The sequence below is a fragment of the Prosopis cineraria genome, unplaced genomic scaffold, assembly GCF_029017545.1.
Source record: "Prosopis cineraria cultivar Desert tree isolate PC_DT_omini unplaced genomic scaffold, ASM2901754v1 PC10, whole genome shotgun sequence".
Classification (NCBI taxonomy): domain Eukaryota; kingdom Viridiplantae; phylum Streptophyta; class Magnoliopsida; order Fabales; family Fabaceae; genus Prosopis; species Prosopis cineraria.
In genome coordinates, this window is record NW_026555341.1 from 14,207,923 (window position 1) to 14,234,649 (window position 26,727).

The 26,727-nt window shown below is 31.0% G+C and overlaps 2 protein-coding genes and 1 pseudogene across 2 annotated transcripts; 1 reads left to right on the top strand and 2 right to left on the bottom strand.

The window, feature by feature from the left end:
- Positions 1 to 12,547: 12,547 nt before the first annotated feature.
- LOC129323044 (uncharacterized) lies at positions 12,548 to 15,820 on the bottom strand. Its single transcript, XM_054969583.1, has 4 exons — positions 15,446 to 15,820; positions 15,238 to 15,318; positions 13,686 to 13,809; positions 12,548 to 13,046 (listed from the first exon to the last, which is right to left on the bottom strand). The coding sequence occupies exons 1-4, from the start codon at positions 15,733 to 15,735 to the stop codon at positions 12,996 to 12,998; spliced, it is 546 nt and encodes a 181-aa protein (XP_054825558.1). The 5' UTR covers positions 15,736 to 15,820; the 3' UTR covers positions 12,548 to 12,995.
- A 4,927-nt stretch (positions 15,821 to 20,747) lies between these two features.
- On the top strand, positions 20,748 to 22,415 carry LOC129322436 (xyloglucan O-acetyltransferase 1-like). Its single transcript, XM_054968762.1, has one exon. It carries the CDS (start codon positions 20,748 to 20,750, stop codon positions 22,413 to 22,415), a length of 1,668 nt encoding a protein of 555 aa, XP_054824737.1.
- A 2,210-nt stretch (positions 22,416 to 24,625) lies between these two features.
- Positions 24,626 to 26,370, bottom strand: LOC129322437 (probable serine/threonine-protein kinase PBL28; annotated as a pseudogene).
- Between the last annotated feature and the right edge of the window lie 357 nt (positions 26,371 to 26,727).

The window sequence follows — 26,727 nt, forward strand, 5'->3', positions numbered from 1 at the left end:
ATTCTTTTTTAGGGTTTGGGTTGAAGAGACCAAAATTAAAAAAGTTCAAATGAATTAAAGAAACCCTACATCATGTTAAATACATTGATTCATGATGAATCTACAATTTACATTCTGCACATGGTGAATTTTTTTTAGTTGGATCTACCCAGGTGCTCAAATAAGCATTGTGTTGTGAAAACATGAAGGTTATCTTGTTGATACAAGTGTTCAACTGTATTAAATATATATATGTATATATATAATTGTTGATTGTTCTCTAAACTTTATAGTTGTGATTTGGTTGCTAATATAATATGATTTGTTTGTTAAACTCTAACTTGATAATGGATGTTTTGGAAGGGATTATTTGTTGTGAAATCATGGTGGTTTACTTGTTCAAATTGGATGCTTTCATGTATATCTTTAAAATTATCCTCCAAAGGAGCATGCCATTTTGAATCAGAGTAAAATTCAAGTCTGGCCAATTCTTTATGTCCATTTCTCTAGATATATATCGAATTAGTCAAAAATTGATATTTGATTGTTAATATGTGAACTTAAAATTATGAAAATATGAATATGTAGCAATAAAAAAAGAACTTGCTATCACTACATTGTGAATATATGAAATCGTTAGGACTTTGACTTGTAAATAGCTAAACATATACTTCTGAATATTTGAAACTTTTAGTTGTGAATTTGTGAACTTTGCTAACACATGAACTTGTTGACTCTAAACAATAATTTCACTACTTGAGAAGATATAGAGTTACTCAGAAAATGGACAATCACTTATTAATATGTGAACCTAATGTTATGAATATGTAAACATATAGCTATAAAAATCAAAACTTGTTATCACTAAGTTGTGAATATTTGAAGTCAAAAATTTTGAATTTTAATTTGTGAATAGCTAAACTTATATTGAGACTATTCAGGTATTTAGTTGTAAATTTATGAACTTTGACAACATGTCAACTTTGAACATTTGCTTATCAAGATATACACTTTTACTCATAAATATATGAACCTATACCTGTGAATGTTAAGACTTTTATATGTAAAGTTCTTTTTTTAATTTGTGCAGGAGTATGAAATGGTTTGGGTGTGACATTTTATGTTGGTTAGTAGAGCATCCTAATAATATCAAAGCTCAAAGTGCTTAAGCATTTTGTAAGGTTTCCCTTACTAATCCAAAATTAACTCCAAAAATCAAGATAATTATAAGGCTAACCCAATTGAATTAGTAAGTTTGTGAAATTTCATCATAAGATCCCAAGTTTTAAAACTTGTAAAGCTCTAAAATATCATTCAGTAAAGTAAAATCAGAGTAGATTATAAATATGGAAACATGGGATACTAAAAGGGTTTAAAAGAATTTGCATTTAAGGTGTCAAAATATCATTAGTGTGGAAAAATTGTTGGTGCACCATAGCTTGTTCCTTGTACATCGTGACCTTTTTTACTTTGTGTCATGTGCTGCGGTGCATTGTACAGAATGACAACTTCTGTTTCTATCATTGACAACAACAGGGGAAAATATCCAACATGCCCCATTTCTTCATCTGACATCCGATTGAGGTAATTTAGGTATTTATAGAAAGCTTTTTTCGAGCTCTGGCTAATGACGTTAGTTTTACATTTAAATTATTTCTCAATCAAAAGTTGGACACCCATTTCTAAACTTACTTCTTTTATAATTAAAACACAACTTGGGTGCCCAATTTTTAATTCAAGTGCTAAAAGCCTAAACTTAACTTTAGACTACACTCAATAGACCTACGAACACCTGTGCAATTCACCACGTCTACAAATAGCACATCAATTATATTTTTAATGCTCAACTCATTAAACACAAAAACAAAAAGAGGAGCCTAAATTACATAAATCATTAAATCATTCGTCATCAATAACATATTTTTCTCGCTTCTTACTTGCACTAGTATTTTAACCCTTTTTAAATGTCCCATTTAACACACATACAATCTAGGGCCCAAAATACACCACTTAATTTAACAATCACCTAGTGTAAGTAAGTAAAATATGAAATCTCTTAGTTAGCAATATCATAATAAACTATACACATCAATTCTTAAAAAAAATAAGACCTACAAATTTAAGATAGAAATCATAAGCCTGAGGCTATTTCCCTCAATCATGTCCTGACGAGCTAGCTCTATAGTATTAAAGAGAGAGGAGGTAAGTACAACCGCTCAATAATTAAAATATAACAAACCTATACTAATACATGTAAATTAATTAAATGCTAGTGGCATACTAATCTCATTATCGTGTCAAAATATCAATTCATGAAACATGTTTTGCATAATACGTCATTCATTTTGCAATTCATGTAATATCATCTTGATAGCTCATTTTTCACATTTAAACAATAATAAACATCTACTTTCACATAATTTCATTACATGGTTATGATACAGACAACCATATGTCCTTAATCACAATGTGCATGATCAAACCTTTCTTATATCTTCCTTATACCTTCGACATGAAATCATGGACTATTTCACAATGGGTTCATCTATGTGATGAGACTATCCTAGTTTCAAATGTGAGAAACTACCTAGCCAATGTTGCCTAACTTACTTATACGTCATGGTTTCCTCCAAATCTTACACTATGAGTTGTCATTCTCCATAAACTATCTTCCTCGTTGAACAAGTAAAAAACTAGATTAGGTTCAAATCCCTCAATATAAGATAGGACAATCCCTCGTTGAACAAGTAAAATAATAAATATGAATATATCCAGGCAAGACATAAAGCTTCGAATGGCAGCCATACCACGTGGATTTAGAATCACTATTTTTTTCTTAAGTGAACTCTCACCTCACCAGATCATGCAGTGGACAATTATAGTAATTCATAGTACACATATGACTTAACACGTTCAACATGCCAAAGAACTTCATTATACTCTACAATTACTTATTTTCTTAATTTATCATGGAACTTCGCAAATCATATACTCACACATTATCATTTCATCATAGAACTCACTTACTATCTCATTCTCTTAATCATAGCACATACATGTATAACTATATAGATATTTATAAGTATATAACATTTCACAATTTACAAATTGCCATAATGACAATTATTCATTATACCACAACATTTACCCATAATGTATGCCATAATTGCATTATAAGCAATTTTCAAAAATGACATTGATAGTTTATTAATCAAAATAACTAATTAACACATAAAAGCATAAGAAGATCTCCCTCAATTACTTCAAATCTTTAAGAGGTCAAAGGTTTACCTTTCAAACAAACCCTTCCAAAGTTATTCCAAGCTTGAATGGTGACAAATTGTGATTAATATACATTTAATCACTTCAATAGTTATCAATATCCTCATTAGGGTAATTTCCATTATCTAACTCAATACTTTCAAACTCTCACCAAATTTCCTCATATACAAGGATACCCATAAGGTTTATTGACTTTCTTTAACTCACTTTAGTTCCAATAAATTATTTAACTATCATTAATGGCCATTAAATACTTCTAACAATCTTTATAAATACTTATTTTAGGGTACTTACTACCCTCCAACTACCAAAACTCATAAAGCCATAACTGTTAGGTTCAGGTAATCTAAACAACTCCTATTAACTCTATTTAAGTCAATAAATTTAAACCCATAGCTTTATAAGTCTAAAAATCAACTTCTTTAGCAAACCCTAACACTATGCTTTGTTAGAGGGGAGGGATGAATTTTATGCAAGTGAAGAGAGGGACAAGGAGGAATCCACCCAATTTGGGGGGAGGTTTTAGAGGGGCCCCTTTAGGCTCCCCACCCCTCCCTTTGCTTGACAAAAGGGCCTCCAATCAAACAAGGGGCAACTCTTAACTTTAAAAGGGTAGAAGAGGAAGAGAGTAAAGAACTTAGGAGACTTACTTTAACCCTCCACTTGAATGAGAAGAAAAGTTAGAAGGAAAGAAAATGAGAGAAAAGAAAATGAAGAGAAGAGAAAACTGAGAAGAAAATATTATCATTTTTTGTGTTTAGATAGGCAAGAGAAAATAAGGAGGAAATAAAAATGAGCAAACATTATAATGACAATAATACCCTCATATTTAAATATATCATATTTCATAAAATTATATTTAAAAAATAAGTTGAAAAATTATATTAAACTTAACATAACCAAAATAATTTAAAATAAAATTAGTTGATGAATAATGTATTTTCATGTTATTATAATTTAATATCAAATAATTTAGTAAACATATGTTATTTTTCTATTTAAAAAAATCAAAAGTATGTAATTTTTAAAAATTAATACAATAACAATTTTTTTGTCCACGGTCAAGGTACTATTTAGAATTTAGATCCTTATAATTGATAACAGTTTTTTATGCTTCCATTCCATGAATACAGTATCCTTATAATTGATAATGGTGTTGCAAACTAGCTTACTCCTATCCCTTTTGTAGCAATAAGAACGTTATAACAGAATCAAAGGCTCATAACTTTACGATGCTAGAAGACTAGAAGAGACTCACGAAGAGGAACAAATATGTAATGAAATATCCCAACAAAGTTTCCTAAGTAGAGGTGGTATTGTAAGAAGAAGAAAGTATCACTTGAGTTAAAAGTTGTCTGTGTTGTGAAGACAAAGACCAATAAGATGTAGGAGAGTAAGGGTAGGTACAGAAGAATCAATTTCTTCCCAAAATCTCTCCATGCATAGAGAGAAATTTTGAGAGGAAATATGCTGGGTCCCATGCCCTATTTTCTCTCTTACTTTTCCTTTCCTTCTACTTTTCTTTTCTCATCCAAATAGGGGAAAAGTTATTTTTTCTCTCAAATTTTGCACCCATATTTTCTTTCCTCTCATGTTTTCTCTCCATCCAAACAAAACATAAATGTTTTCAATCTTTAAATTTATTCTAATCCTTCAAATTTGCAATACCCTAGCAGAGCTTTTGTATTCCTCTTCATTCTTCTATGTTCCTCTTCTGTTTTTCAAACTCCAAAATGTTGTCATCATTCTCAAAAAATGACCATGCATCATGGCCCCTGCTATACAGGCTATGGTGTGTGGTATAGAGAGCTCTACTTTGTGTTTTGGTAGATCATGCATTGTAGCACGCAACGTGTGAGTTACAACATGTGACACAAAGATACTTTTCCTTGTTTTCCTCCCTTTTAAAGGTTTAGATGTCTTAATTTCACTTCAGACCCAATTCTAGAGCTGAGAGCACTACCCAAATAATTTGTTAAGACCCTTTGACCATACACCACATTAATTACTTAATTAACCTTGTTTCACTTAGCTTAAATAGGGTTAATTTTTTTAGGATGTTAAACACACTTAGCAGGAACCAAAGAAAAAAAATGATAGGATAAAATATTATAATGTAATTAGTATGACTCTAGGATTGTGTTTGTGCCATCTTAAGTTGGCTTTTTGTATTTGAAATTAGTTTTTTATAAATGGATGTATGGAAAATATTGTGGTTTTTGTTGGGAAAATACTTATTGTGATGTAAGTGAAATTATTTTCAATAAATATTTGTATAAGTTTTCCAAGTCTGTGAATGACAAAAAGTATGCGTATAACATTACAATGTTCATTTATTAACAACATAATATTAATTTATTTTATATAGTCCGTATAATTAAGTTGAACATTTGAACAAGTCTTAAAGGATAGATCCTTTTTAGCTATTTCTTGTTAATCATTTTATACACCTGTACAAATTAATAATGCAATCAATATAGAAAACTATTAAATAACTTAATGTTATGCTTGGATACATGTAGATTTGAATTTGAATTTGAACTAAATTTATTATTTGGATAATTAAAAATGTGTGGATTTGGATTTGACTAAAATTCAAATTCAAATCATACCTCAATCCCTTTGTAATTTCAAATCCTTTCTAAACCAATATTATTTCAAATTTTTATGGAAGCCTCTCCTTCCTTCGTGTTTATTCTTCAACTTTGCTATCTTCTTAACTTCAACATCACTACCTCTGGCTAACTTCTACTAGGACTAGATCACCAACATCGATTGGGACCAGACAGCCAACTTCAACAGGGGCCATATGGCAAATGATGACCGAGACTAAATCATCAACATTGATTGGGATCGAAAGGCTAACTTTAATAGGGACCAAACTGTTAGAGTTGTTGGGTACTGGACAACTGACTTTAACCTAAACCTGATGACCGACACTAATTGAGACTAAACTACTGGCATCAAATGAGATTAAACCACCGACATAGACTAAGACTAAACTATCGATGACAACCTGGACTAAACAAAAGACTTCAATCGTGATTTGATTGCTAGGGCCAATCAAGACTGGACTGGTGGTTTAATAACCCAAAAAACAATTACAAAGTTAAAATAGTAATAAAATCAATTTATTGTATTTTCATTATCTGTTAAGGGAAAAATAACAAGATGTATTAATGGCTTAGTAGAATTCCTCTTGGTTCTCCTTTAATAGGTCCTGTGTTCAAACCCTCTTAGAGCATAAAGGAGGATTTGATTTTTGCTTCAACTTATGGCAAAATTATAATTTTTCCCTTCTAAAAAATAATAAAAATAATGAAATATATGCTTAGGAAACAAAACTCATGTGCGTCCATTATTCCTTATTTCTTTTTCTTTTTTGGTCTTGTTCAGCGTTGTAGAGTGTGAGAGAGCTCACCTAAAACCCTTGCCCTTTCATCCCTCAATCTTTGTCTTCTTCTTCCTGAAATCATTAGTCGCTCCGCCGTTCGCACGTGTCACTATTTCCAAAGTAGAGGTGCACCATGCCATTTTTCTCAGCTCACAACCTTTCTTTCTTCTCTGTTTTAAAGTATCAAAAGTCTCTCCCTCCTCTATCCAAGTAATAGTGTTAGCGTTAGTCTTTCCTTTAACCTTTGTCATTGATCATTACTACTGGTGACCATGGAAGTACTATCAATCCCCTTCCTTTCGATTCATGTAGCAGCATCAAAGCTTTGCCATGTTTAACACTACAGAGCCTTCTTCATTTCTTCTTCTTATTGTCTTTGCCATTAATGATCTGAGGTGAGAAACTTCTCCCTTTCTCCTAGCTAATCTTGTGTGTGTGTTTTAGTTGGGTTATGTCAAATACCACTTTTAATAGGGAATGGTCTGGTGTTATCATTTAAGTTCAATCCACAGCCCTTGGATTGATGTAATCCTTCGATGTTAATCATAGGCATTGTTTGGGATTGGATTGCTGCTACCAACTGAGACTAAACCATTGACATTATTCAGGTTTAGACAACCGGAGCCAATTGAGACCGGGTTGCCACCCCTCGTCTAGACTACACTACCGACTTAGACTAGGATTAAACCATCGATGTTGCTCGAATTGCCTTTAAATTCAATTATAGAATTTAAATTTTGAAATTTTATTTAAAATCCATGCAAAGGATTTTAATATTATAATTTAAAATTTTTTATATCATTCAAATAAAGAATTTAGAATCTATAAATTTTAAATGTGAAATTTTCAACCCAAATCCATCCCTCTAAGTGCAACCTAAAATAAGTACTTAGATTTTACCAACTACAAGTTCACATACTAATAACAAAAAGTTCTTATAGTGATGACTGTGGGTTCATATATTTACAAGTATATGTCTACATATAAAAACCCAACTTTTATTTTTTACAACTGAACATTCAATATAAACAAGACAACATTCATATTTTCATAACACAAAATCCAATGTTTCTAATAGGGCATTTTTACAATAATGGATAGGTCATGAAATCCCCAATTTACATGTGAACATTTAATATGAACAAGTAAACCATCATGATTTCATAACAAATAATCTACTACCAAATTAGCGTTTAGCAAAAAACTCAGGTTAGATTAGCAACCAAGTCAGGTTATATCAAAATTAAATCAAAACTATAGAGTCTAAAGAACAATCAACCATTATAATATATATATATATATATATATATAGTTGAACACCAATATTAACAACACAACCTTCACATTTTCACAACACTACATTATAGTTTTCACAACACAAAGTCCATTTAGGCACCTGGGTAGATTTAAATAAAAAGAATTCACCATGTGTAGAATGCAAATTATAGATTCAGCATGAATTAATGTATTTACCATGATGTAGGGTTTCCTGAATCCATTTGAACTTTTTTTAATTTTGGTTTCTTCAATCCAAACCCAAAAGAGAATCGTGAGAGGATGGGAATGATGCCTACCATGAAGGAGCTTGTTGAATCCAATCATCTAAACTTTATTCCCTCCAACTATGTACCCTTTGATGTCTATAGAAAATTTCAACGATCGACTTTTCCAAACCCAACTTTTGCAATCCCATAAATACAGTGAAGGCACGAGCATATAGTGAATACACCACATCCTAAAGCTTTGAAGATGATGATTCTAGCTGAAGGGAGAGGGAAGAGTGAGGAGGATGAAGAAGGAAGAGGGAGACCTTTGAGCCCTTAGAATAATTTCATATTCTATTGGGCTTTATTTACAATTTTGTTGCTTCAATAGGCCCTTAGTGTGATTCTCCCTTACTTTTTCATGAACCCTTTAAAGGCAAAAATGTCTTTTAACTCAAAATTAAGTGAAAACATAATTTTTTCTTCTTGCACTTTGCTCGTGTTTTGTTATTAGTCTCTGCACTTTTTTTTTTGATATTGTAGGTCCCTACACTTTTATTTTTCATTGTTTTAAGTCCATCCATAAACAAAGTATAGAGACCTTGGAGGGACCTAAAACAATAAAAAATAAAAGTATAGGGGCCTAAAATACAAAAAAAAAGTGCAAGAACCAAAAGCAAAGCGTGAGCAAAATGCAAGAATCGAAAGCTATGTTTTCTCCAAAATTAATCTAAAGTTAATAGCTAACATTAATACCTGTTAAGTAATAGGCACATTGAAATGATTTTAACATTTAAGAGGTAATATTGCTCTAATAAATTGTTTAGCATGTACAATATTACTCCTTATGAACTATTTGGGGAGGAATAATACCCTTTAACTTTATTTTTTAAAATTTTGAAAATAGATACATGTTAAATTAATATTAAATAAAAACTAAACATATAAAAATGAATTTTTAATCAGCTATGGTTGAGTTGAGCCTAAACGGGTTTGTTTAACATTAAAAAATGTAATTTTAGTTTATCTAAATATTTGAAAGAGTTGTTGGGAGAATTTAAGTTAAATACATAAAGGATGTGTTGGCAAAAACTTATTTTGACAATCTATTTGGAATATCTTCTCAAAAAGAAGATAATTTTTTTTCCAACAAAATTTTTATGATTAGCTTAATGTTCTCTCTACAACTCAAATGTTAAACTTAATGAAAATCATTTTTTTTATTTAAAACAAACTGGCACGTGATTCAATATATCTTGAATAACACTGATTTTTCAAACTTTGTTGGTAAAAAACCATATTTAAAAAATCAATCACCAATTAAGCTTGACAATTCTTGAATTTAATAAATTAATATTAGATACCAGCTAGTTATGCAAAGCAAGAATTAGTTAAATATTTATCTATAATATTCTTTTCCATTGATATTTAGTAGACAAATCTTCATTAGGTAGAAATATCTTATATTTGAAACAAAAGGAATCTGTTCAGTTAATTATTATATGTAAGATTACTGCTTAACTATTAAATATTGTTAGATAAAACAATTATTAAATACTATTGAATTAGAATTTTGAAATAGGTAGATTTTTTTTTTTAATTCTTCAAACATGGCCTGCATCAAATGGACACGAGATTGTGTTTACCAAAGACCACCTTGTATTTAATCAGATGAAAGTGGGGTTACACAAAGATGACGGATATGATTTTTTTTTTTTTTTATTTGAGTTCCACAATGCTCAATCTGATATTTAATATTTAATATAACAATTCGTCATTAAAGGGGGAAAAACATGGCGTTTTTGGTTACTGGGACCAATCTTAACGGTCATATATAATATAATGTCGCATAGTTAGTTTGATTTGAAAGAAACAATTTGAGTTTAGGCTTAAATTATGTGTCAAAATGAGATGCAAAATTTGTCATTTCCCTTGCGTTATTTCTCCTTGGATTTAACCATTATATCCAGAAGCACCTACAACCAAAAAAAAAAAAATTCACTAAAATTTGGCTAAAAGGAAAAAAAAGATATCACTAAAAAAAAAGTCTATTCTCACGAAAAAGTTGAAGCCAAGTTTTTTTTTTTTAATAAAAACTGAAAATCATTCATAAATTGAAAAAAGAAGCATTACAGAGAAACAAAAGAGACAGCCACAAGAGAGCAATCAATCATCATTCTCAGCTTATCCTAATAAAAGGCAGAAAATGATCACAATACAAAAAGTGCTCTCCAAAAATGCGCTTCTTTAGCAAGGTTGTGGGCATGACTAATGATATCTCTAGAAACAAAGTTAATAGAAACAAACTAATTTTTAAGGAGCAAATTACAAGCAGTTTGAATGACTTCATGGTAGGGGTGATCTTCATTATGTCCTCTTGTCAAAAGATTAATAGCTTCAATACTATCCGAGTATATCTCAATACTACTAAATTCCTTAGACCAGCAAAGTTGCAAGCCTTCATATATACCCAGCAATTCGGCGGTGGTTGATGGATAGTTACCAAGTTTACAACAAAAACCCACTATCCATTGCCCATTATCATCAGTTATGCAACCTCTACAAGTGCTACTCTATTACATCTAGATGATCCATCTACTTCTAGTCTAACAGCACCTTGTCAAGGCCGAAGCCAATGTTTTTAAAAGTGAGAGGCAACTTCAATCAAAAATGTTAGGGACAATTTTTATAACCAATAACATCAGTGGTCCAAATGGTAAAATAATAATTAAATAAAAAATAATATTAAATACATGTAATACACACATATATATTCATGATATGTTTAGCTTTTAACAAAATAGCACAACATAATTATGAGTTATAATTTTTTTAACTTATTATACATAGGTAGATCTTGGTTATATGAAGCATGAGTATGCTAAAAATATATATATATATATATATATAATTTCAACTCATAATATATACATGTAAAGAATTCAAAAATAAATTTAAATTTTAGAAGGATCTAATTTTTATACTTCTCTAGTTTTTTTATCCTTTTTTATATCACATGTAGACTTGTATATTTTTCCAAAAACTACTCCGGTTTAACCATGAAAATAGTCTGATCCAAACTAAGTTGGTAGAGAGACGTCTAATTCAGTCCTTAAAGCAATGGTTAAAGCTAGATTTTTTTTTTTGTAAGAAAAAAGATCCTTAAGTTATTGAAGTCATAAATGTAATAGTTAATGTTTTCAAAATTATTTTACATAAGTATTTTATAAATAATTTCTTCAGAGGTTGAGAACCTTATATTTGCCGGACAAATTAGGTTTCCAATTGCCAAAGATTCTACCTTGTCTTTCGTGATATAATAACTTTTAGTATAGAATCTTGCATACTTACATTATATATATAATGCTTGTTTAAAATCAAATCCATACATGTAAATCTTTTATATATCATTTACTCTATAATAAAATCTTATTATTAATGTTATTATTTATTAATACTTTAAAATTTATTTATTTTGATGTAATTAGACAAAAATATATCAAGTATATAACATTAAGTACTCAAGTGTTTCCTTTGCCGATATTAATCAAACGAGAGCTGGAGGGTGCCTTGGTTTATGGGTACATTCTTAAACTCCAAAGGCTACAAGTTTTTTGTTTGGCCTTGTAACTCATGTGCCCAAGTGGGAGGCAAACTTTTATCATCTTTCTTACCATTGTTTTCCTCTTGGAATTGATATGCACAACAATAAATCCACAAATAAATCTTGAAAAAAAAATTCCAACATAAATCCAAAACAGATCATCCTAAGCCACCTTGTTTTGATTGACAAAAGCCAGAAAGACCAAGACTCAGTAAGATTAACCTAGTTGACAAGGATACAACTCATAGAAGTATAATATAAGCCTTTAAATTCTGAAGAATGATATGTAAGTATCTTTATAAGTATTTTCTTGTACCATCTTGTTTTGATTGGACAAACAAAGTCTAAGATCCTTAGAGATGACCCAATTGATTATACAACTCATACCTGGTAAGAGTATGGAGTATGTTTTTAAATGGGAGAATTACACCCAAATCCTCCACAACACAATTAAATACCACAAGACCCCTTAACAATTAAGCATAACAAAATGGCAACTAATTTTGTCATTGTGCTATGCTTATCATTTGTCAATAAACCTTGTGATATTTAATTGTGTCACATGGGACTTAAATATAATTCTCCATGTTTAAATTTTGTTGTCTATGTCAGAATTTCAGTGGTTCCTTGATGGGTAATATATAAATAACTCTATATGAAGTTTTCAAGCTAAGGCTTGCTTACTATGAGACTCTGAGACCACACTCACCTGAGCTTTTCATTGACCCAAAAAAAAAAACCAAGAACTACAACCCCCGAGCTCCTTATGCAATCAAATTCTACCATATCAAGTTCTACCGTATCTCAACAAAGTTTAGAAATTAATATATCATGGAATTGTTGATAAACAGTAACTTGACAAGTCCTCGGAAGAAGAGTATGGTTGGCTGAATATATCCAAACTATTTGCTGTTTTATATAAAAGATCTTAACTCATTTTGGGGCTCATGTCAAATTATTCTTCACAATGATAAACCTGCAACTTAAACCCACTACCTACTTGGGGTTCTAAGAGATAGTAGATTCCTGTTTAGCATTCATTGTAATGAGGAAACTAGAGGCACTACCTCAAACTGAAGTCCCAAAGCAACACAAAACTCGAGAGCCCAAGGATTCTTCATCTGTAATCCCCAACATGCACTGCAAAATCCTCCTGATGTGTTATGGCTTTGCTAATAGCAAGATATTCAACATGTTTACTCCTTGGATTTTACTTCATATTGCAATGACATGCAAATGTGGAACCTCGCTGTCACTGACCGCTGGTACTGCGTAGTTGCAATCTTTTCCTCTCCAGCTCGAGCTGCATTGGGAGCATGAAATTGTTATCAATTCTCAGAAATATGGCAGATAGAAGTTTCTCATAAAAGTGTCTTCAGAAATTGACAGCAGTTTACTTTCTAAGACAGTTATCATCTACCAAGAACTGATATATCATTGTTCTCTGGACAGTCTTATTGTTAAAAGAGACAAAAATCAGCAGCAAGTACATATATTTCTTTCAAAAAACCAATTCAAGTTTAAGGAATCATGTGTTTAACTATCAGAACTTGAGGCTATGTTTGTGTCTAATACAAGTTGAATGCCCATATCAAACGTTACACAACACTTTAAATAGCCTATAAGAACTTTAAAATTTGAACTGCAACGTCCAAAATATGATGTGAAAGAAATTCTAATGTAATTAATTAACATCAAATAAAGAAAACATAAGTTTTCTGATTTAAGTTTTAACATCTCATTTTGCTGCTTCTAAGTATTTTTCCAGAGAAACTAAACAATATAAGGAGGAATGAGGATCCACCAAGGTAAGCATGATGCATGCACTGTATACAATCTTTATGAATACTTTTGTGCCATTAATGCAAACATTTCATTATGCTGATGGCATATCAAAAATCCGGTCAATAACAAATGTCGTGGTATCATGTGAACATCTTACCACTTTCTTCACCCGCTCTCTTGCAGCTGGAGTCCCTCCACTTACAGATTCCGGGAGATAAGGGCTGCTAACGCACACCTCATTCATCACAACTATGACAGTCTTGTCCCAGCGAACCGGAAGCCTGATCACATGTTTATGTCAACCATTAAAAGTTTAAAACAAAAACTAAATGTGAATCATTAGCAATAATTTCCAGAAAACAAAACCAAGAAAATTTAATGGATTTTAGTAGAGAAACTATACACGGAGTAATAGATATTTAAACTTGAAATCCATTTACAAACTGAAATTCAAAGTAATATAGAAGTCCAAAAGTTCAAAAAGCAACCAGTTTGAATTCAAAGTTCTAACTACCTACAACAATTGCTCACCCAAAAAAAAAAAAAAAAACTATCTCCACTAATTTAACATATAGATCCATGGTCAAGGCCATATGTATGAAATACAGTTGCAGCATCTAACCATCAAATGCCTGCATAGTTTAATTTCAAAATAGCCTCGAACTCTGAACTAATGATGCAGGAAGTTTGTACGTTTGCCTTTTATTAATCTTGTAATTTCATATTTATATGAGTGGAGCATATCTAAATGCAATACAACTGCAAGACAAGGAGAGACTAAAATCACATCAAGAATGTTCGACAACAGCATCTGACATAACTCAGTATTTAAGGTCAGGAGCTGGAATTTTGCAAAACGACAACTGTTAAATCAACCTCACTGATCTATTAATAGTAAATGAAGTTCAGGTATAAAAACATGATGAATTAATTCTAAAATACACATATCCATTATCTAGAACTTTACATCAGTAGGCTTATATTTAGCATGTACAGAGTAGAGTTTGTGTCTTATATTTAGCATGTACAGAGTAGAGCTTGTGTGGTCCTTTTCTCTATCCACAGACCTATCTGTCAACCATGGACCACTATCTCCCCCCAAATCTGACAACAAAAAAGCCACATTTTCCAATAATTGAAAAAGGGACTTCCAAGGCGCACATCACATTTACCTAATGTTACGGTAACTTTCTTGACATAATGCATATCAGCAAGTCTGTGACAGGTTATCCAATGAAAAAAAGTGAAGAACACGATATAACAAATAGACAGGGGGAATATCACTCAAAAAAAAAAAAATGGAATGAATTGTCTTCACTGAAGGCATGTTACAGCAAAGTGAGAAACAATCTCACTTTGTAAGTGTAACCCATGAAAAAAAGCAAAGCAGGAGGAAACGAAAATATTAATGGAAATCAAAAGATATCCAAGAAACAACAGAATTCTGAGGATGCAGGGTAAAGGGGGAGAAAAAGGGAAGCTTAAAACAAAGAGAAAAATAGTTCAGTTAAGCAGACAACAGCACTTTTGTTATATCACTCCCTCTAAGTCAAAGACAAACATTTTATGGTTTGCATTGCAAGTCACAATGACACTCATAATTTACAATGTGTTACCAAGTATTTCACATTGTTCAAATTCAAGAATCACTAATTAGGGAAATACGGTTATAAATTCCTTGCAAGCTAAGTTAAAGGCACAGAACTTACGTTTTAGACAAAGCATCAAAAATACTCTGTGCCTCACTGGTAACACCTACACCAATCCTCTCAGCCTCAGCCTCTGCTTGCCTAAAATCAAAATAATTTGGGATCACAAGTTATTTTGACGAATAATGCAGACTTAACATTGATAAAAGACAAAACTTTAAATACTGAACGTGAAATTATTTCTGAATCCGAACAGCACAAGAAATACCTGATTGCTACTTCTTCCCTAGCTTGGAGAGCACTAAGGTCAAGTAAGCAGTTCTTTGGATCAAGTGGGTCCCCTGCTTGACCCAAAAACGTGAAATCTTTGATATAATTAGCCTTCAATAAGCGAATATTTCGATGAGGTCCAGGTTTGGAACCTTCCTGAAGTACGAGGATGTTAGAAGAGCGATCAAATGTGATAACCTGTGCTTCGAATTCGTCGCCTAAGGTAGTCTTGATCGATAGCAGGCACCCCACAGCCAAGTCCTCTGGGTTGCTACCGCCCATCGCCATTCTTTCCTGCTAGTGCCGCAACGACTACCCCTTTTTCTCACAAGACGCAAGCTTGCACCGGTTCAACCTCGTGGCAGACGAAGACAATTTAATTTTGGATTCGGGGGCTTGGGGCCTGATCTGGACGACTGGTTTTGAGCTTGGTTTCATGCTTTCCTTTTTTTTTTTAAAAAAAAAAAGACATTGGATTTTGGGCTCAAATGTATCGCAAATTGAAATGCACAATAAATAAACTTGGGTTTGGCTTGGACATAATTTTTTGCCCCAAAAGAAGGCGAGAGAATGGAACGTGTCGGTGTCCCAGTGTCGGCGTCCCCCTAAAAGCAAGAATTGTAATTTGAGCGGTGAAATATTTTTTATTATAAAAAAATTAATTATTTAGTTTTTATAATTTTAATCTAATTATAACTTAATTTATAAATTTTAACCTATTAAAATTTAATTTTTTATAATTTTAACTCTGTTATAATTTAGTTTTAAACTTTGATTCGATATAATTCAATCTTTATGATATTAATTATTTAAAATATGGGTCCCTATATTTTAAAAAAATTATAAAAATTTAAATTATTTTAAAATTCAGGCACTAATTTTTTAAATAACTAAAAATTTAATCCTTATACAGATTATAATGATTAAAATTTTAAAATAATTAAAATAATTTTTTTTAATTTTTCAAAGTATCCCCACAATCGGTGATTATGAGATTAATCTCTTAAAAGATTTAAATATCATTTAAGAGGTTGTTTTTTCTCAAATAATACTCTCCATACATACATCTAGGGCTGAGCAAAAGTTTTCTAATCTTGTCTAGCTTAGTCCAACCTGAGATAATCTCAATCTTGTTTAATTCATATAGACACTGGTCTTTTAAGATCAAAAAGACTGAAAAAATCATATTAGTTCTTCGGGTTGGACTGGACAAGAGACTAGACATTCGAACCACTTGGTCTAATCCAATCTTATTAATTTTTTTATTATAATTATAATTAATTTATTTTTGACAAATGCTTGAAGTATTATTGATGCTAAGGAGATGATTGTATGAAGATTTTCTAAATTATTGTTGTAATGTGGCGTTGTTGAACTTTATTAAGTGCTGTTTTTGTTAAAGTGATAAATTTAAATCATTTGGACTATAACAGAAATATTTTTTTATTGTTGAAAATTATTATGAATTTATTATTATTATAAGTGATTTTACTATGTTAATTGAGTTTATTATGTTGAAATGGATTATTGCTTCTCATAGAATAAAAAGAAAAAAAAACTAAATGAATACTGGACTGACAGGACCAATCTTTCAGTCCTATGGACCAAATTCAGTCCTGTTAATCTTTGGGTTATCACTGAACAAGATCAAACTACAGGTTATCTAACCCAATCTTTTTCATAAAAGAGATCGGACTTTGACTTAGAGTGAAGTTCAATATCGCCTCATCTTTTATGTAGCCCTACATACATACAAAAATATATCAAAGAGCCATAAGATTAGAAACTAATAAATAAATGATTACCTGGGCTTGAAAATGGGCCATACTAATACTCTAACATCCAGTGTGCTACAGTACAATGCAATTGATTTAGCTAGAGAATAGTTAGATCTAACAAAAGAGATTGGTTCCTCACAATAGGATAAACAAGATTTGAATCTTTATTAAAAGAAATATCAATATTTAACACCCGATTATACCTCAAATTAAGTTGCTCCAATATGATAATATCTGTGAGCAATAAAAAAAAAGAGAGAAAAACAAGAGCATAATTATTAATAAAAAGTTCATCCAGTTGATAAACATTTGACCCATCACTTATAAAGTTATAATATCATAGCTCATTATTGATACGAAGGCTTTGTTAGTTAATAATTTAATAAATATTTTTATAAATACTCTTTTTTATTGGGAGACATAGTCACAAGTAATATCCAACAATGCTGGAACATGATTGTCTATTGTGAATAACCAAAAAAAAAAAAGGCAAGCGCATAGTCTTTTGGGTCAACGAGGTTGAGTCTTGCACGCAGATAAGAAAATGGTACAGCATGTGGGGCCTTATAATTCTCTTTAGTATTCTATTTTTGATGGACTAATGTTTTTCTCTATATTGAAATAAATTGTACTTTTGAAAAAGCATGAGCAAGTCGCTGGCCAAAATAACAAACAAACAAACAAAGGAAAATCGGTACGCCCAAGAAGGTTTAATTAGTCCGTTGGTCCTTTTGCCCAAGTAGCTCGGCATCTGATTCTTTTGAGCCCTTTTTTTTTAGAAAAGAAAGTAAGGAGTAGGAGAAATTGCTTAGAATGATCGAATGGCAAAATTATTTGATTTAAAGTACCAAAGTCCTTCAAATAAAATTTAAATGAGAAATTCTTTGAAAGATCAAGGGCTTAATTTACTTGTAGTGTCTTGATTTTTTTTTCTAAATAACTTTACCATGGAATCATTTTTAACTATTTTCTGGAATAACTAATATATCAAAATAAATTATCAACCTAAAATTATTATTTTCTTAAAAATTTTATAACGCTCATTACATGCTAAAATAAATCATGAGTCTAAAAACATGATTTTCTTTAAAAACATAAACATCACTGTGCATATCAAAATTACCATAATTTTAAAAAGTTTATATGGTTTTTGGATTTTTTTAAAAAAATTATAATTGAAAATCTGGGTTTAACAAACAAGTAATAGTAACTTATAAGACAACCATGAATTTAAATTTATAATTAATTTTGATATGTATTGAGATATTTGGTTATTTTTAAGAAAACTATGATTTTGGTTTTATAATTAACTTTATCTAGTAATAGGAGTGTTTGAATTTTTTAAGAAAATCATAATTTTAAGTTCATTATTGATTTTTGCATGTAATTATATTTTCATGAAACCATAGTGCCTGATTTTTAATTATTTACAACAATCTTATTAATTAATTTTATAAATCAATTGTACCACATTACAATAAATTATAATAAAATTTAATCATATTGATCAGTTTTTTTTCGTGATGAGTTTTCAGTTGTGCCTTGCTTTTACTTTTAGGTAATAAATTGACCTTTTGAAATATATATATATATATATATATATATATGAAGTGGCCAGTGGGTGACTTCGCTTCAAAATTCCCACCGTCGGTATTGGCCAAAAATATTACTTAAATTAGTTATTTATAATTAATACATTAAATAGTTGGGCTACTTTTCTACAATTACCCCTAAAATTTAATAAGATGTCTTAGCTAGAAATATTTTTGTGAAAAAAAAATTCAATAAAGCAACAATGCAAGAGACAAAATGGTTGGATATGTTCTCATGTGAAAAATACAACAAACAACAAAGTGCTCAAAAGTAACCTTTATTTAACATCCGAGGGTAATTCGATATATATATATATATTGGAAAACGGAAGCCCAGAACATAAAATTACACGAAAAGTAATCAAATATGTGGTTGAATGAATATATTATTTGTAAGGGTTCATTGTATCAAGTAAACAAAATGGGGTTTATAGGAGAGTCCATATACAATCCGACAAACAAAACATGTTTCAATATTTTTTTTAATATGATTCTGATAGAGTCACTTGCGTTCCAGCTCAATGTTGCCTCTTGTATTGGCTCAGTTAGGCACCTTCAATAAAATTCCTCCATGAAATGTAATTATTTTGTCGATATAGTTAGTGTTTAGTTAGTAGGAAATATAAATATTGGTTCCCCTATTTTAAACATATTTTGGTATTGATTTCTATATTTTTTTATTTTCTTAATTTTATCTATCTCAACATTAGTCTTTATCGTTATTAATAAAATTAAATATGCTAATGTATATATAACCTTTTTAATTTTATTGCTGGCAAAAAAACTTTATTACTTTTATTGATACGTTGATAAAATTATCATCAGTTGGACATTATATGAGTAAAATGACTATTAACCTTTATGTTTTTCTGTCCTAGTTGTCCCATCTTTTTTTTTTAATTTAATATCAAGAATTTAAAATATTTAAAATGCTTGGGGATCTAAATTTTTCAAAATTCCTAAGAATAACAAAAATATTTCTAAGAAGATCTTCCAGGCATAATATCTATTTGAGGAAAATCCTCTGGTCAAAGATATCATCGCCTTCTCCTGCATACAAGACATGTCAATGACCTTAATATACAATCTAAATTCAATTGTAATTTTTTGAATTATGATAAAGCTCAAGCAAATGGTACCCACTAAAATCTAATTGAATTAGATTGATTAGATTGAACATTGATAGCTTTATTGCATCAACGTCTTTGCCACTTAAGGAGGTTTTATTTGTGATAATTAAGAAAATTAGATTAAAGTTTTCTAAATACATAGGTTATTATCTTGACATTGCTTAATCTGAAAAAAAAACCTTAACATTTGTTGGAATAATAAATTTATTAAAGTCAATATCTATTCTAACTTTATTGAAACTCTAATTAATACTTATTCAGTGTGCAATTTCACCTAAAATCATCTCCTCTTAAATATTATCAATCAAATCAAAGATTTTATCATGAAAGATTGGATTGTAATTTTTGATCATATTTTTAAAGATATGAATAAATATGTAGATTAGCTTGCTTGTCATGTGTTAAATGACAATTTAGACACTATGATTTTTATAGCATCACCCTTAAGGTTCAGACGTTGTATATGTTCTAACATAACTTGATTGTTGTTCTTGCATGGTTTTCATAACCTTATATTAAATAAAATATTTTTAAGTATTCTTTTTATTTTTTCAATGAACTAAGTTTGATTCTTAAATATATAGTAGTAATTAAATTCTTGAAAAAAAATGTGAAATTAAAATTTAAATTCTTGTTAAAAAAAAGTTGTTTGTTTTTAGTGGACAAACTTGGGTAAAAAAAAGTTACTTATATTTTTTAGAAATAAAAAATTTTGAGATAAAATCTAATTAAAATGATGAGGATTGAGTTTTAGTTAATTTGCAATATTGCGGAGCCAAAATAATGAAGTTTCCCGACACATGGTATCAGTCATCACTTGTAATGTAAACAAAATTCCAATTAAAAAATTCGGGAATTGGTCAACAAATTTGGCAGACGAGGATTGCGTCTTCTCTCTCATTCTCTCTGTGCGCCTTGCTCTGAAAAAATCACACACATTTTTCCAGTCTTTGGCGCCTGAGAACACCGGAAAAGATACACCAAAAACAAGAAAAAAGCATAGAATAGAAGAAAGCAGAAAGGAAGAGAGAAGCCAGCAAGCATATGAGAATGGGATCGACAAACACAAACCCATTCAAAGACCAATCCTCCTTTCCTTTCCCCTTCCCAAAGAAACTCTTCCTCTTCGCTCTTTAAGCTCTTCTTCCCATTACCCTCCTTCGTTTCTACTTTTACCCTCTTCGTCTTCCTCAATCCACCATCACCATCACTTCCCAATCTTCCTTCTCTCCTTCTTCACTATCTTCTTCTGCAGGTACTTGACAGATTCATTATCAACTTTTGGGGTTGTGGGATTTTGCAGGTTTTTCCAGATCAGACTTTTACATGTTGTTTTGTTTGTTTCTGAATTTGCAGAAGAAGAACAAAGAGCTGATGAGACCCCATGTGACTACTTCAATGGCAAATGGGTCCGTGACGCAAGAGGCCCTTTGTACAATGGCACGACCTGTGGAACCATCAAGGAAGGTCAGAACTGCGTCAGCCATGGCAGACCAGACACAGGTTATCTCTATTGGAGATGGAAACCCACACACTGCAATCTCCCAAGGTTCGAACCTCAATCTTTCCTTCAGCTTCTCAACCACAAGCACTTAGCTTTTGTGGGTGATTCCATGGCTAGGAACCAATTAGAGTCACTTCTCTGTATGTTGGCCACTGTTTCAACCCCAAATCTGGTCTACAGAAATGGTGAAGACAACAAATTTCGCAGATGGCATTTTGCTTCTCACAATGCCACCGTGTCTGTTTACTGGTCTCCATTTCTGGTAAAAGGGGTTGAGAAATCAAACTCAGGACCAAATCATAATGAACTGTACTTAGATCTTGTTGATGAGAGATGGGCAAGAGATCTGAATCAAATAGACTTGATAGTGCTTTCAATAGGTCACTGGTTTCTGCATCCTGCAGTTTACTATGAAGGTGACTCAGTGTTGGGCTGCCATTACTGTCCTGGTCTGAATCACACAGAGATTGGATTCTATGATGTGTTGAGAAAGGCTTTAAGGACAAGCCTGAGGAGCATAATTGAAAGAAGAGATAGGATCCAAGTGACAGTGACAACATTTTCTCCAGCTCACTTTGAAGGTGAGTGGGATAAAGCTGGGGCATGTCCTAAGACTGAGCCATTCAGAAAGGAAGAGAAGGAGCTTGAAGGGATGGATTCTGAGATGAGGAAGATTGAGGTTGAAGAAGTGGAAGCTGCTAACAAGGCTTATAACGATGAGAGATTTGGATTAGAGGTATTGGATGTGATGAAGCTAGCATTGATGAGGCCAGATGGGCATCCAGGAGCTTACATGTATCCATTTCCATTTGTTAATGGGGTTAAAGAACATGTTCAAAATAATTGTGTTCATTGGTGCTTGTCTGGTCCTATAGACACATGGAATGAAATCTTTCTGGAGATCATAAAAAAAATAGTTCATCAAGATCTGAAGAATCAGACATTTTTCTCACGGAAAGAATGACTTTTAGTTCTAAAAGATTGAATTAATGACAGTTAAGTTACCTATAATAATTCTAAAAAAATGAGTTGAAAATATCAATATTCACATGAGTTTTAGTTACAAATAAAATCTTCAAGTTTTAATTTAAATGTAATTGCTTGAATGATGGTTGCAACTCATTTTAAAAAAAAAATTCTAGAAGACTTAGTTGTTATTAATTCAATATTTTTTTGAAATTTAACTGTAATTTTTTTCTTTTCTCATGCCTACTAGATATTGTAGTATGTGTAGAATGCCAAGCTTAAAAGTCCTAGTTGCTGTTTTAATTAGTTTGTATGATATTGTTTTAATCATTGGGAGAGAGATATTTTTCTTTGTTGAAGAAAAATAAAATTATATTTGAATTTATGAGGAATGATTGGATATTAATAATTCATGTAGCTATGGCTGTATTGTGACTTGTCCCACATTGGAATGCAGATAGATATGGCAAGATCAGATATTAATGACAAAAATGAAGGAGAGGCATGTTCCAGAGATTAGGCATTATTTGTTGCATTTTAAGAATAAATATATATTAATAATTTAGAAATTTAAATTGCAATTAATCTTTGGCCTTCCCCCCTTTTTTTAACTAGTTTTTTAATTTGTCTATTGATTTAATATTAAATTAAAGCTTAACACTTACGTCTTTTTGTTTCTGGAAGTTATAATTTTTTTTTTTTAAAGGTGATCCAAGCGTGACGGTTTATATATAATATACAAGTTATAGACACAAACAGTCAAACCAGGCACCGACACCTATAAGGTTAGAATCTAACCTCGTTTTTATTTTTTATTTTTTTTCTTGGCCAACGAATCAAACCTCCTTCAAGTTGCCTGGTTAATATATATTTTTCTTTAAAAAGAAAGAAAAAATAATGTGCCAATATTTTTTATTGCTTTTTTTTTTTTGGCCTGTTTTTGTCCCCCAATTCACGGCATCTCAGAACTTCAACGAATCTTGAGACTAGTGGCTGAGCATTCGATGCTTTTGTCGAGATAAAATTTGGATCTTGAGAGAATGACAATTGAAGGCTCTGTAAAAAAAAGTTGATGCAAAATAAAATTTTTTGATTTGTAAATTCTTAAAAATTCCTGATATTTCTGTTATAAAAAGTCTTTAATATTTTTCAAAGTCCTTATTTATCATTCTCCCTTTATTTTCTTAAAATAAGTCATAATTAGAAGATTATCTTCCTTATCTTAGAATCTCTAATTTTAACGTAGCATCCTTTGTGATGAACATGGAATCATTTCATGTGATCCACATTTTCTTCCCGTTACTTTCATGTGGACATATACTATCATTTATTTATATTGCCTAGATTAAAATGGATATTAATATTTAAGTTTACTTCATTATTATATTTTTAGTTTTTTTTATATTCTTGGATACAAAATCTAAAATTAAAAAAACTTTCAAACTACAACTTTTTAAGATGAAATGATCATTTTGAAAATTATATAAACCTTGAAATCTATCCTATTTGAATCAAATTTAAACTATCAAAATCTTATTTCAACGAAAAGCATACAGTGCTCATCATTTTAAATGAATAGAACTGGATGGGTTTGACTCTAAAATTAAATATTTTTTAAGCTCTATCTTTATTGATCTGGCTAGATTTGAAAGCTTTTTTTTTAATTTTTTTATTAAGCTTCTGATTATAATATTACATATTTATACCCTAAGTAAATTAAAATATTCTAAAATAAGTAATACATATCCCAATTGCAAAGCACAAAACATATTTTAAAATTTAAATTTAATTCAAAGATATAAAATCAAAAATTTTCAACATTAAAATAAATACAAACTTAAATGGGTAACCTGAACTTGAACTTGTTTTTTCAGGACTCTTTTATTATTAAAATACCTCAACTTTTAAAAAAATTAAGGTAGAAAAAACAGGTTTAAACAAACAGCTTGAGGAGCTCGGCCAGTATTCTTAACTTTATAAATAACCATTGATACCAAATGTCATCACAAAGGGATGTATATGATAGATAATATAAAATTGATAAAATCAGTAGCTTATTAATTAACAAATTATGTCATAAGATATAATATTTGTAAAAACCATTTCTAGCAAATTAAAAACATGCTTAAAAAATTATTAATTCATAATTTATTTTTATGAGATCGAGTCCAGTATCCAAAGCCCGTACGTGAGGATTGAACAAAGAAATTAACCAAGGCTTTCACTTTCACATGTATGTGATCCAGGCAAACACAAACACAAAAATTTAGGAATGTCCTATATCAAATCCAATAAATGAAATGAAACTTTGGATCACTTCAATACCAGAAAATCATCAGCATCCTCATCCATTTTAGCCTCATTGGTTTTAGAAGTTTCAGACACTTGAGGAGGGGTGTGGCTGGAGAAATTAACTAACACTAATTAACGCACTTAGATCATTCTGAAAGTATGCAAGACCATTCCCAAGCCTCTTGAATTTGTAGAAATAATGTGTTGCAGTTCCTTCACACAATCTACCATGGAAGGCCTCTCACTACTGTCAGTACGGACACATCTTGAAGCCAGATTTGCAAACATGGCTATGGACTCAATGGTGTACGAGTTTCTCGCCATCTCTGCATCTATCACCTTCCTCAGCTTCTTCCGATCATTCAATATATCCCTCACCTATATACATGTACGTACGTGCGTATGTATAATCTCATCAGCTCTATTTACATATTTTGTTTGTTTGTGTGCTTTTATATATCATGAAAGAAACAGCAGAGATGCATGATGATAGCTTACTCATTTGTAATCTGTACCTGCAATACGAGGTTTTGATCGTTTGGACCCAGGTTAAGATCTACAGCTCGGCGTCCAGTTAGGAGCTCAAGGAGAACCACACCAAATGCATAAACATCGCTTTGCAAAGTAAGTTTCCCTGTCTGATAAAGTTGGGTTGAAGCAAAAATATCTAAGTTGAAACTCCATATATCTAATGCATTAAACTTTTGGATTAAAATATAGACTCAGAATACAGTGATATGTCTTTTGTGTAATCTAGTAACATGCATGGTAAACTCATCATTGGTTAGCAAGTTAGATCTGTGAATTGGTGAACTAGTCCTCTAACTGGTCTGATTAAGAATTTTATATAGGTCAATGGGTTAAATTTTATATAATTTTTTTTCTCCTTTTGCAAAGCTTGAAATGATATCATTTTGAATTAGAAAAAGATAATGACTAACTAGATTAACCTTGGTTTAACTATGATTTGGACTATTAATATTTGAATCATTATATCGATCAGTTCAATAATCAATTTAAGTTTCAATATAAAAACTTGATTAAAATACTGAAACCGACTCGTCATCAAACTAATTAATTAACACTTATTCAAGAGTAAAAAGATAAAAGTGTAGTCAAACTAATGATGAACAAAATATTTTATTGAATTAGTCAAGACACTAGTTCAATTCAGCTAATCGAATTGCCTAGATTTCAATACTATACTTGGAAAATATATATCCTGAAGTGCAAAGCTCCCTCGAAGCTAGACTAGTGGAATTAAAGTCCACTTTTGACACAAGTCAAATGAATAGAATGGATGCATACCGATGTTACTCAGGATCAAAATAGCCAAAGGTACCAAGTACTCTAGCTGTGACATGAGTCTCTTGCCCCTTCAGGCATTAACTTGGCCAGCCCAAAATCCGAAATCTGCAGAAAAATAAAAGAGTTGATTAAAACAATGAAAACTTTGGAACTTTGATGCTGTTGAGAGTGAATGAGTTTACTTGTTTGTATACCTTAGCTTCAAAGTTAGCATTTAAGAGAACATTGTGGATTTTAAAATCTCTGTGCACAATAGGAATCCCAACGGCTCCACTTGAATGGAGATATGCAAGCCCTCTTGCAGCTCCCAGTGCCACCTTCAGCCGTTGAGGCCAATCCATTTTTCTCTCTGTGATGCCTACAAGAATAATTATCACTCATAAATCATTAACACGTACATGCCTCATTCAAAGGATTTTTTTTCAGAATTTATTTATATATAGAAAAAACATAACTTGGTTCCTAAACTATTTTTTAATTATCGAATATTACTAAACTTTGATTTACACATTTAGTCCCTGTAGTTACTTATTTTTGGAGTTAGTACAACCCAGTTCCTATAATTCTTTTTGAATTAAAAAAGCATGTACTAATGGCTTAAGATTTAAAAGTAGGATTGAACATGTGATTTCGTACTTATTGGGGAGCTTGATGCCTATAGGCTATATGGCCATTTCATTGCGTTGTGCCTATAATTCTTCTATAACTCA

What these genes read in the sequence shown, in the direction of transcription:
- LOC129323044 (XM_054969583.1), bottom strand. Translation starts at nt 15,735, where the DNA reads ATGGCGATGGGCGGTAGCAACCCAGAGGACTTGGCTGTGGGGTGCCTG. An exon ending in TTTGATGCTTTGTCTAAAAC is followed by an intron (nt 13,810 to 15,237) that starts GTAAGTTCTGTG and finishes ACATGTGATCAG; the next exon opens with GCTTCCGGTTCGCTGGGACA. An exon ending in GAGAGCGGGTGAAGAAAGTG is followed by an intron (nt 13,047 to 13,685) that starts GTAAGATGTTCA and finishes CTCCCAATGCAG; the next exon opens with CTCGAGCTGGAGAGGAAAAG.
- LOC129322436 (XM_054968762.1), top strand. Translation starts at nt 20,748, where the DNA reads ATGGTATCAGTCATCACTTGTAATGTAAACAAAATTCCAATTAAAAAA.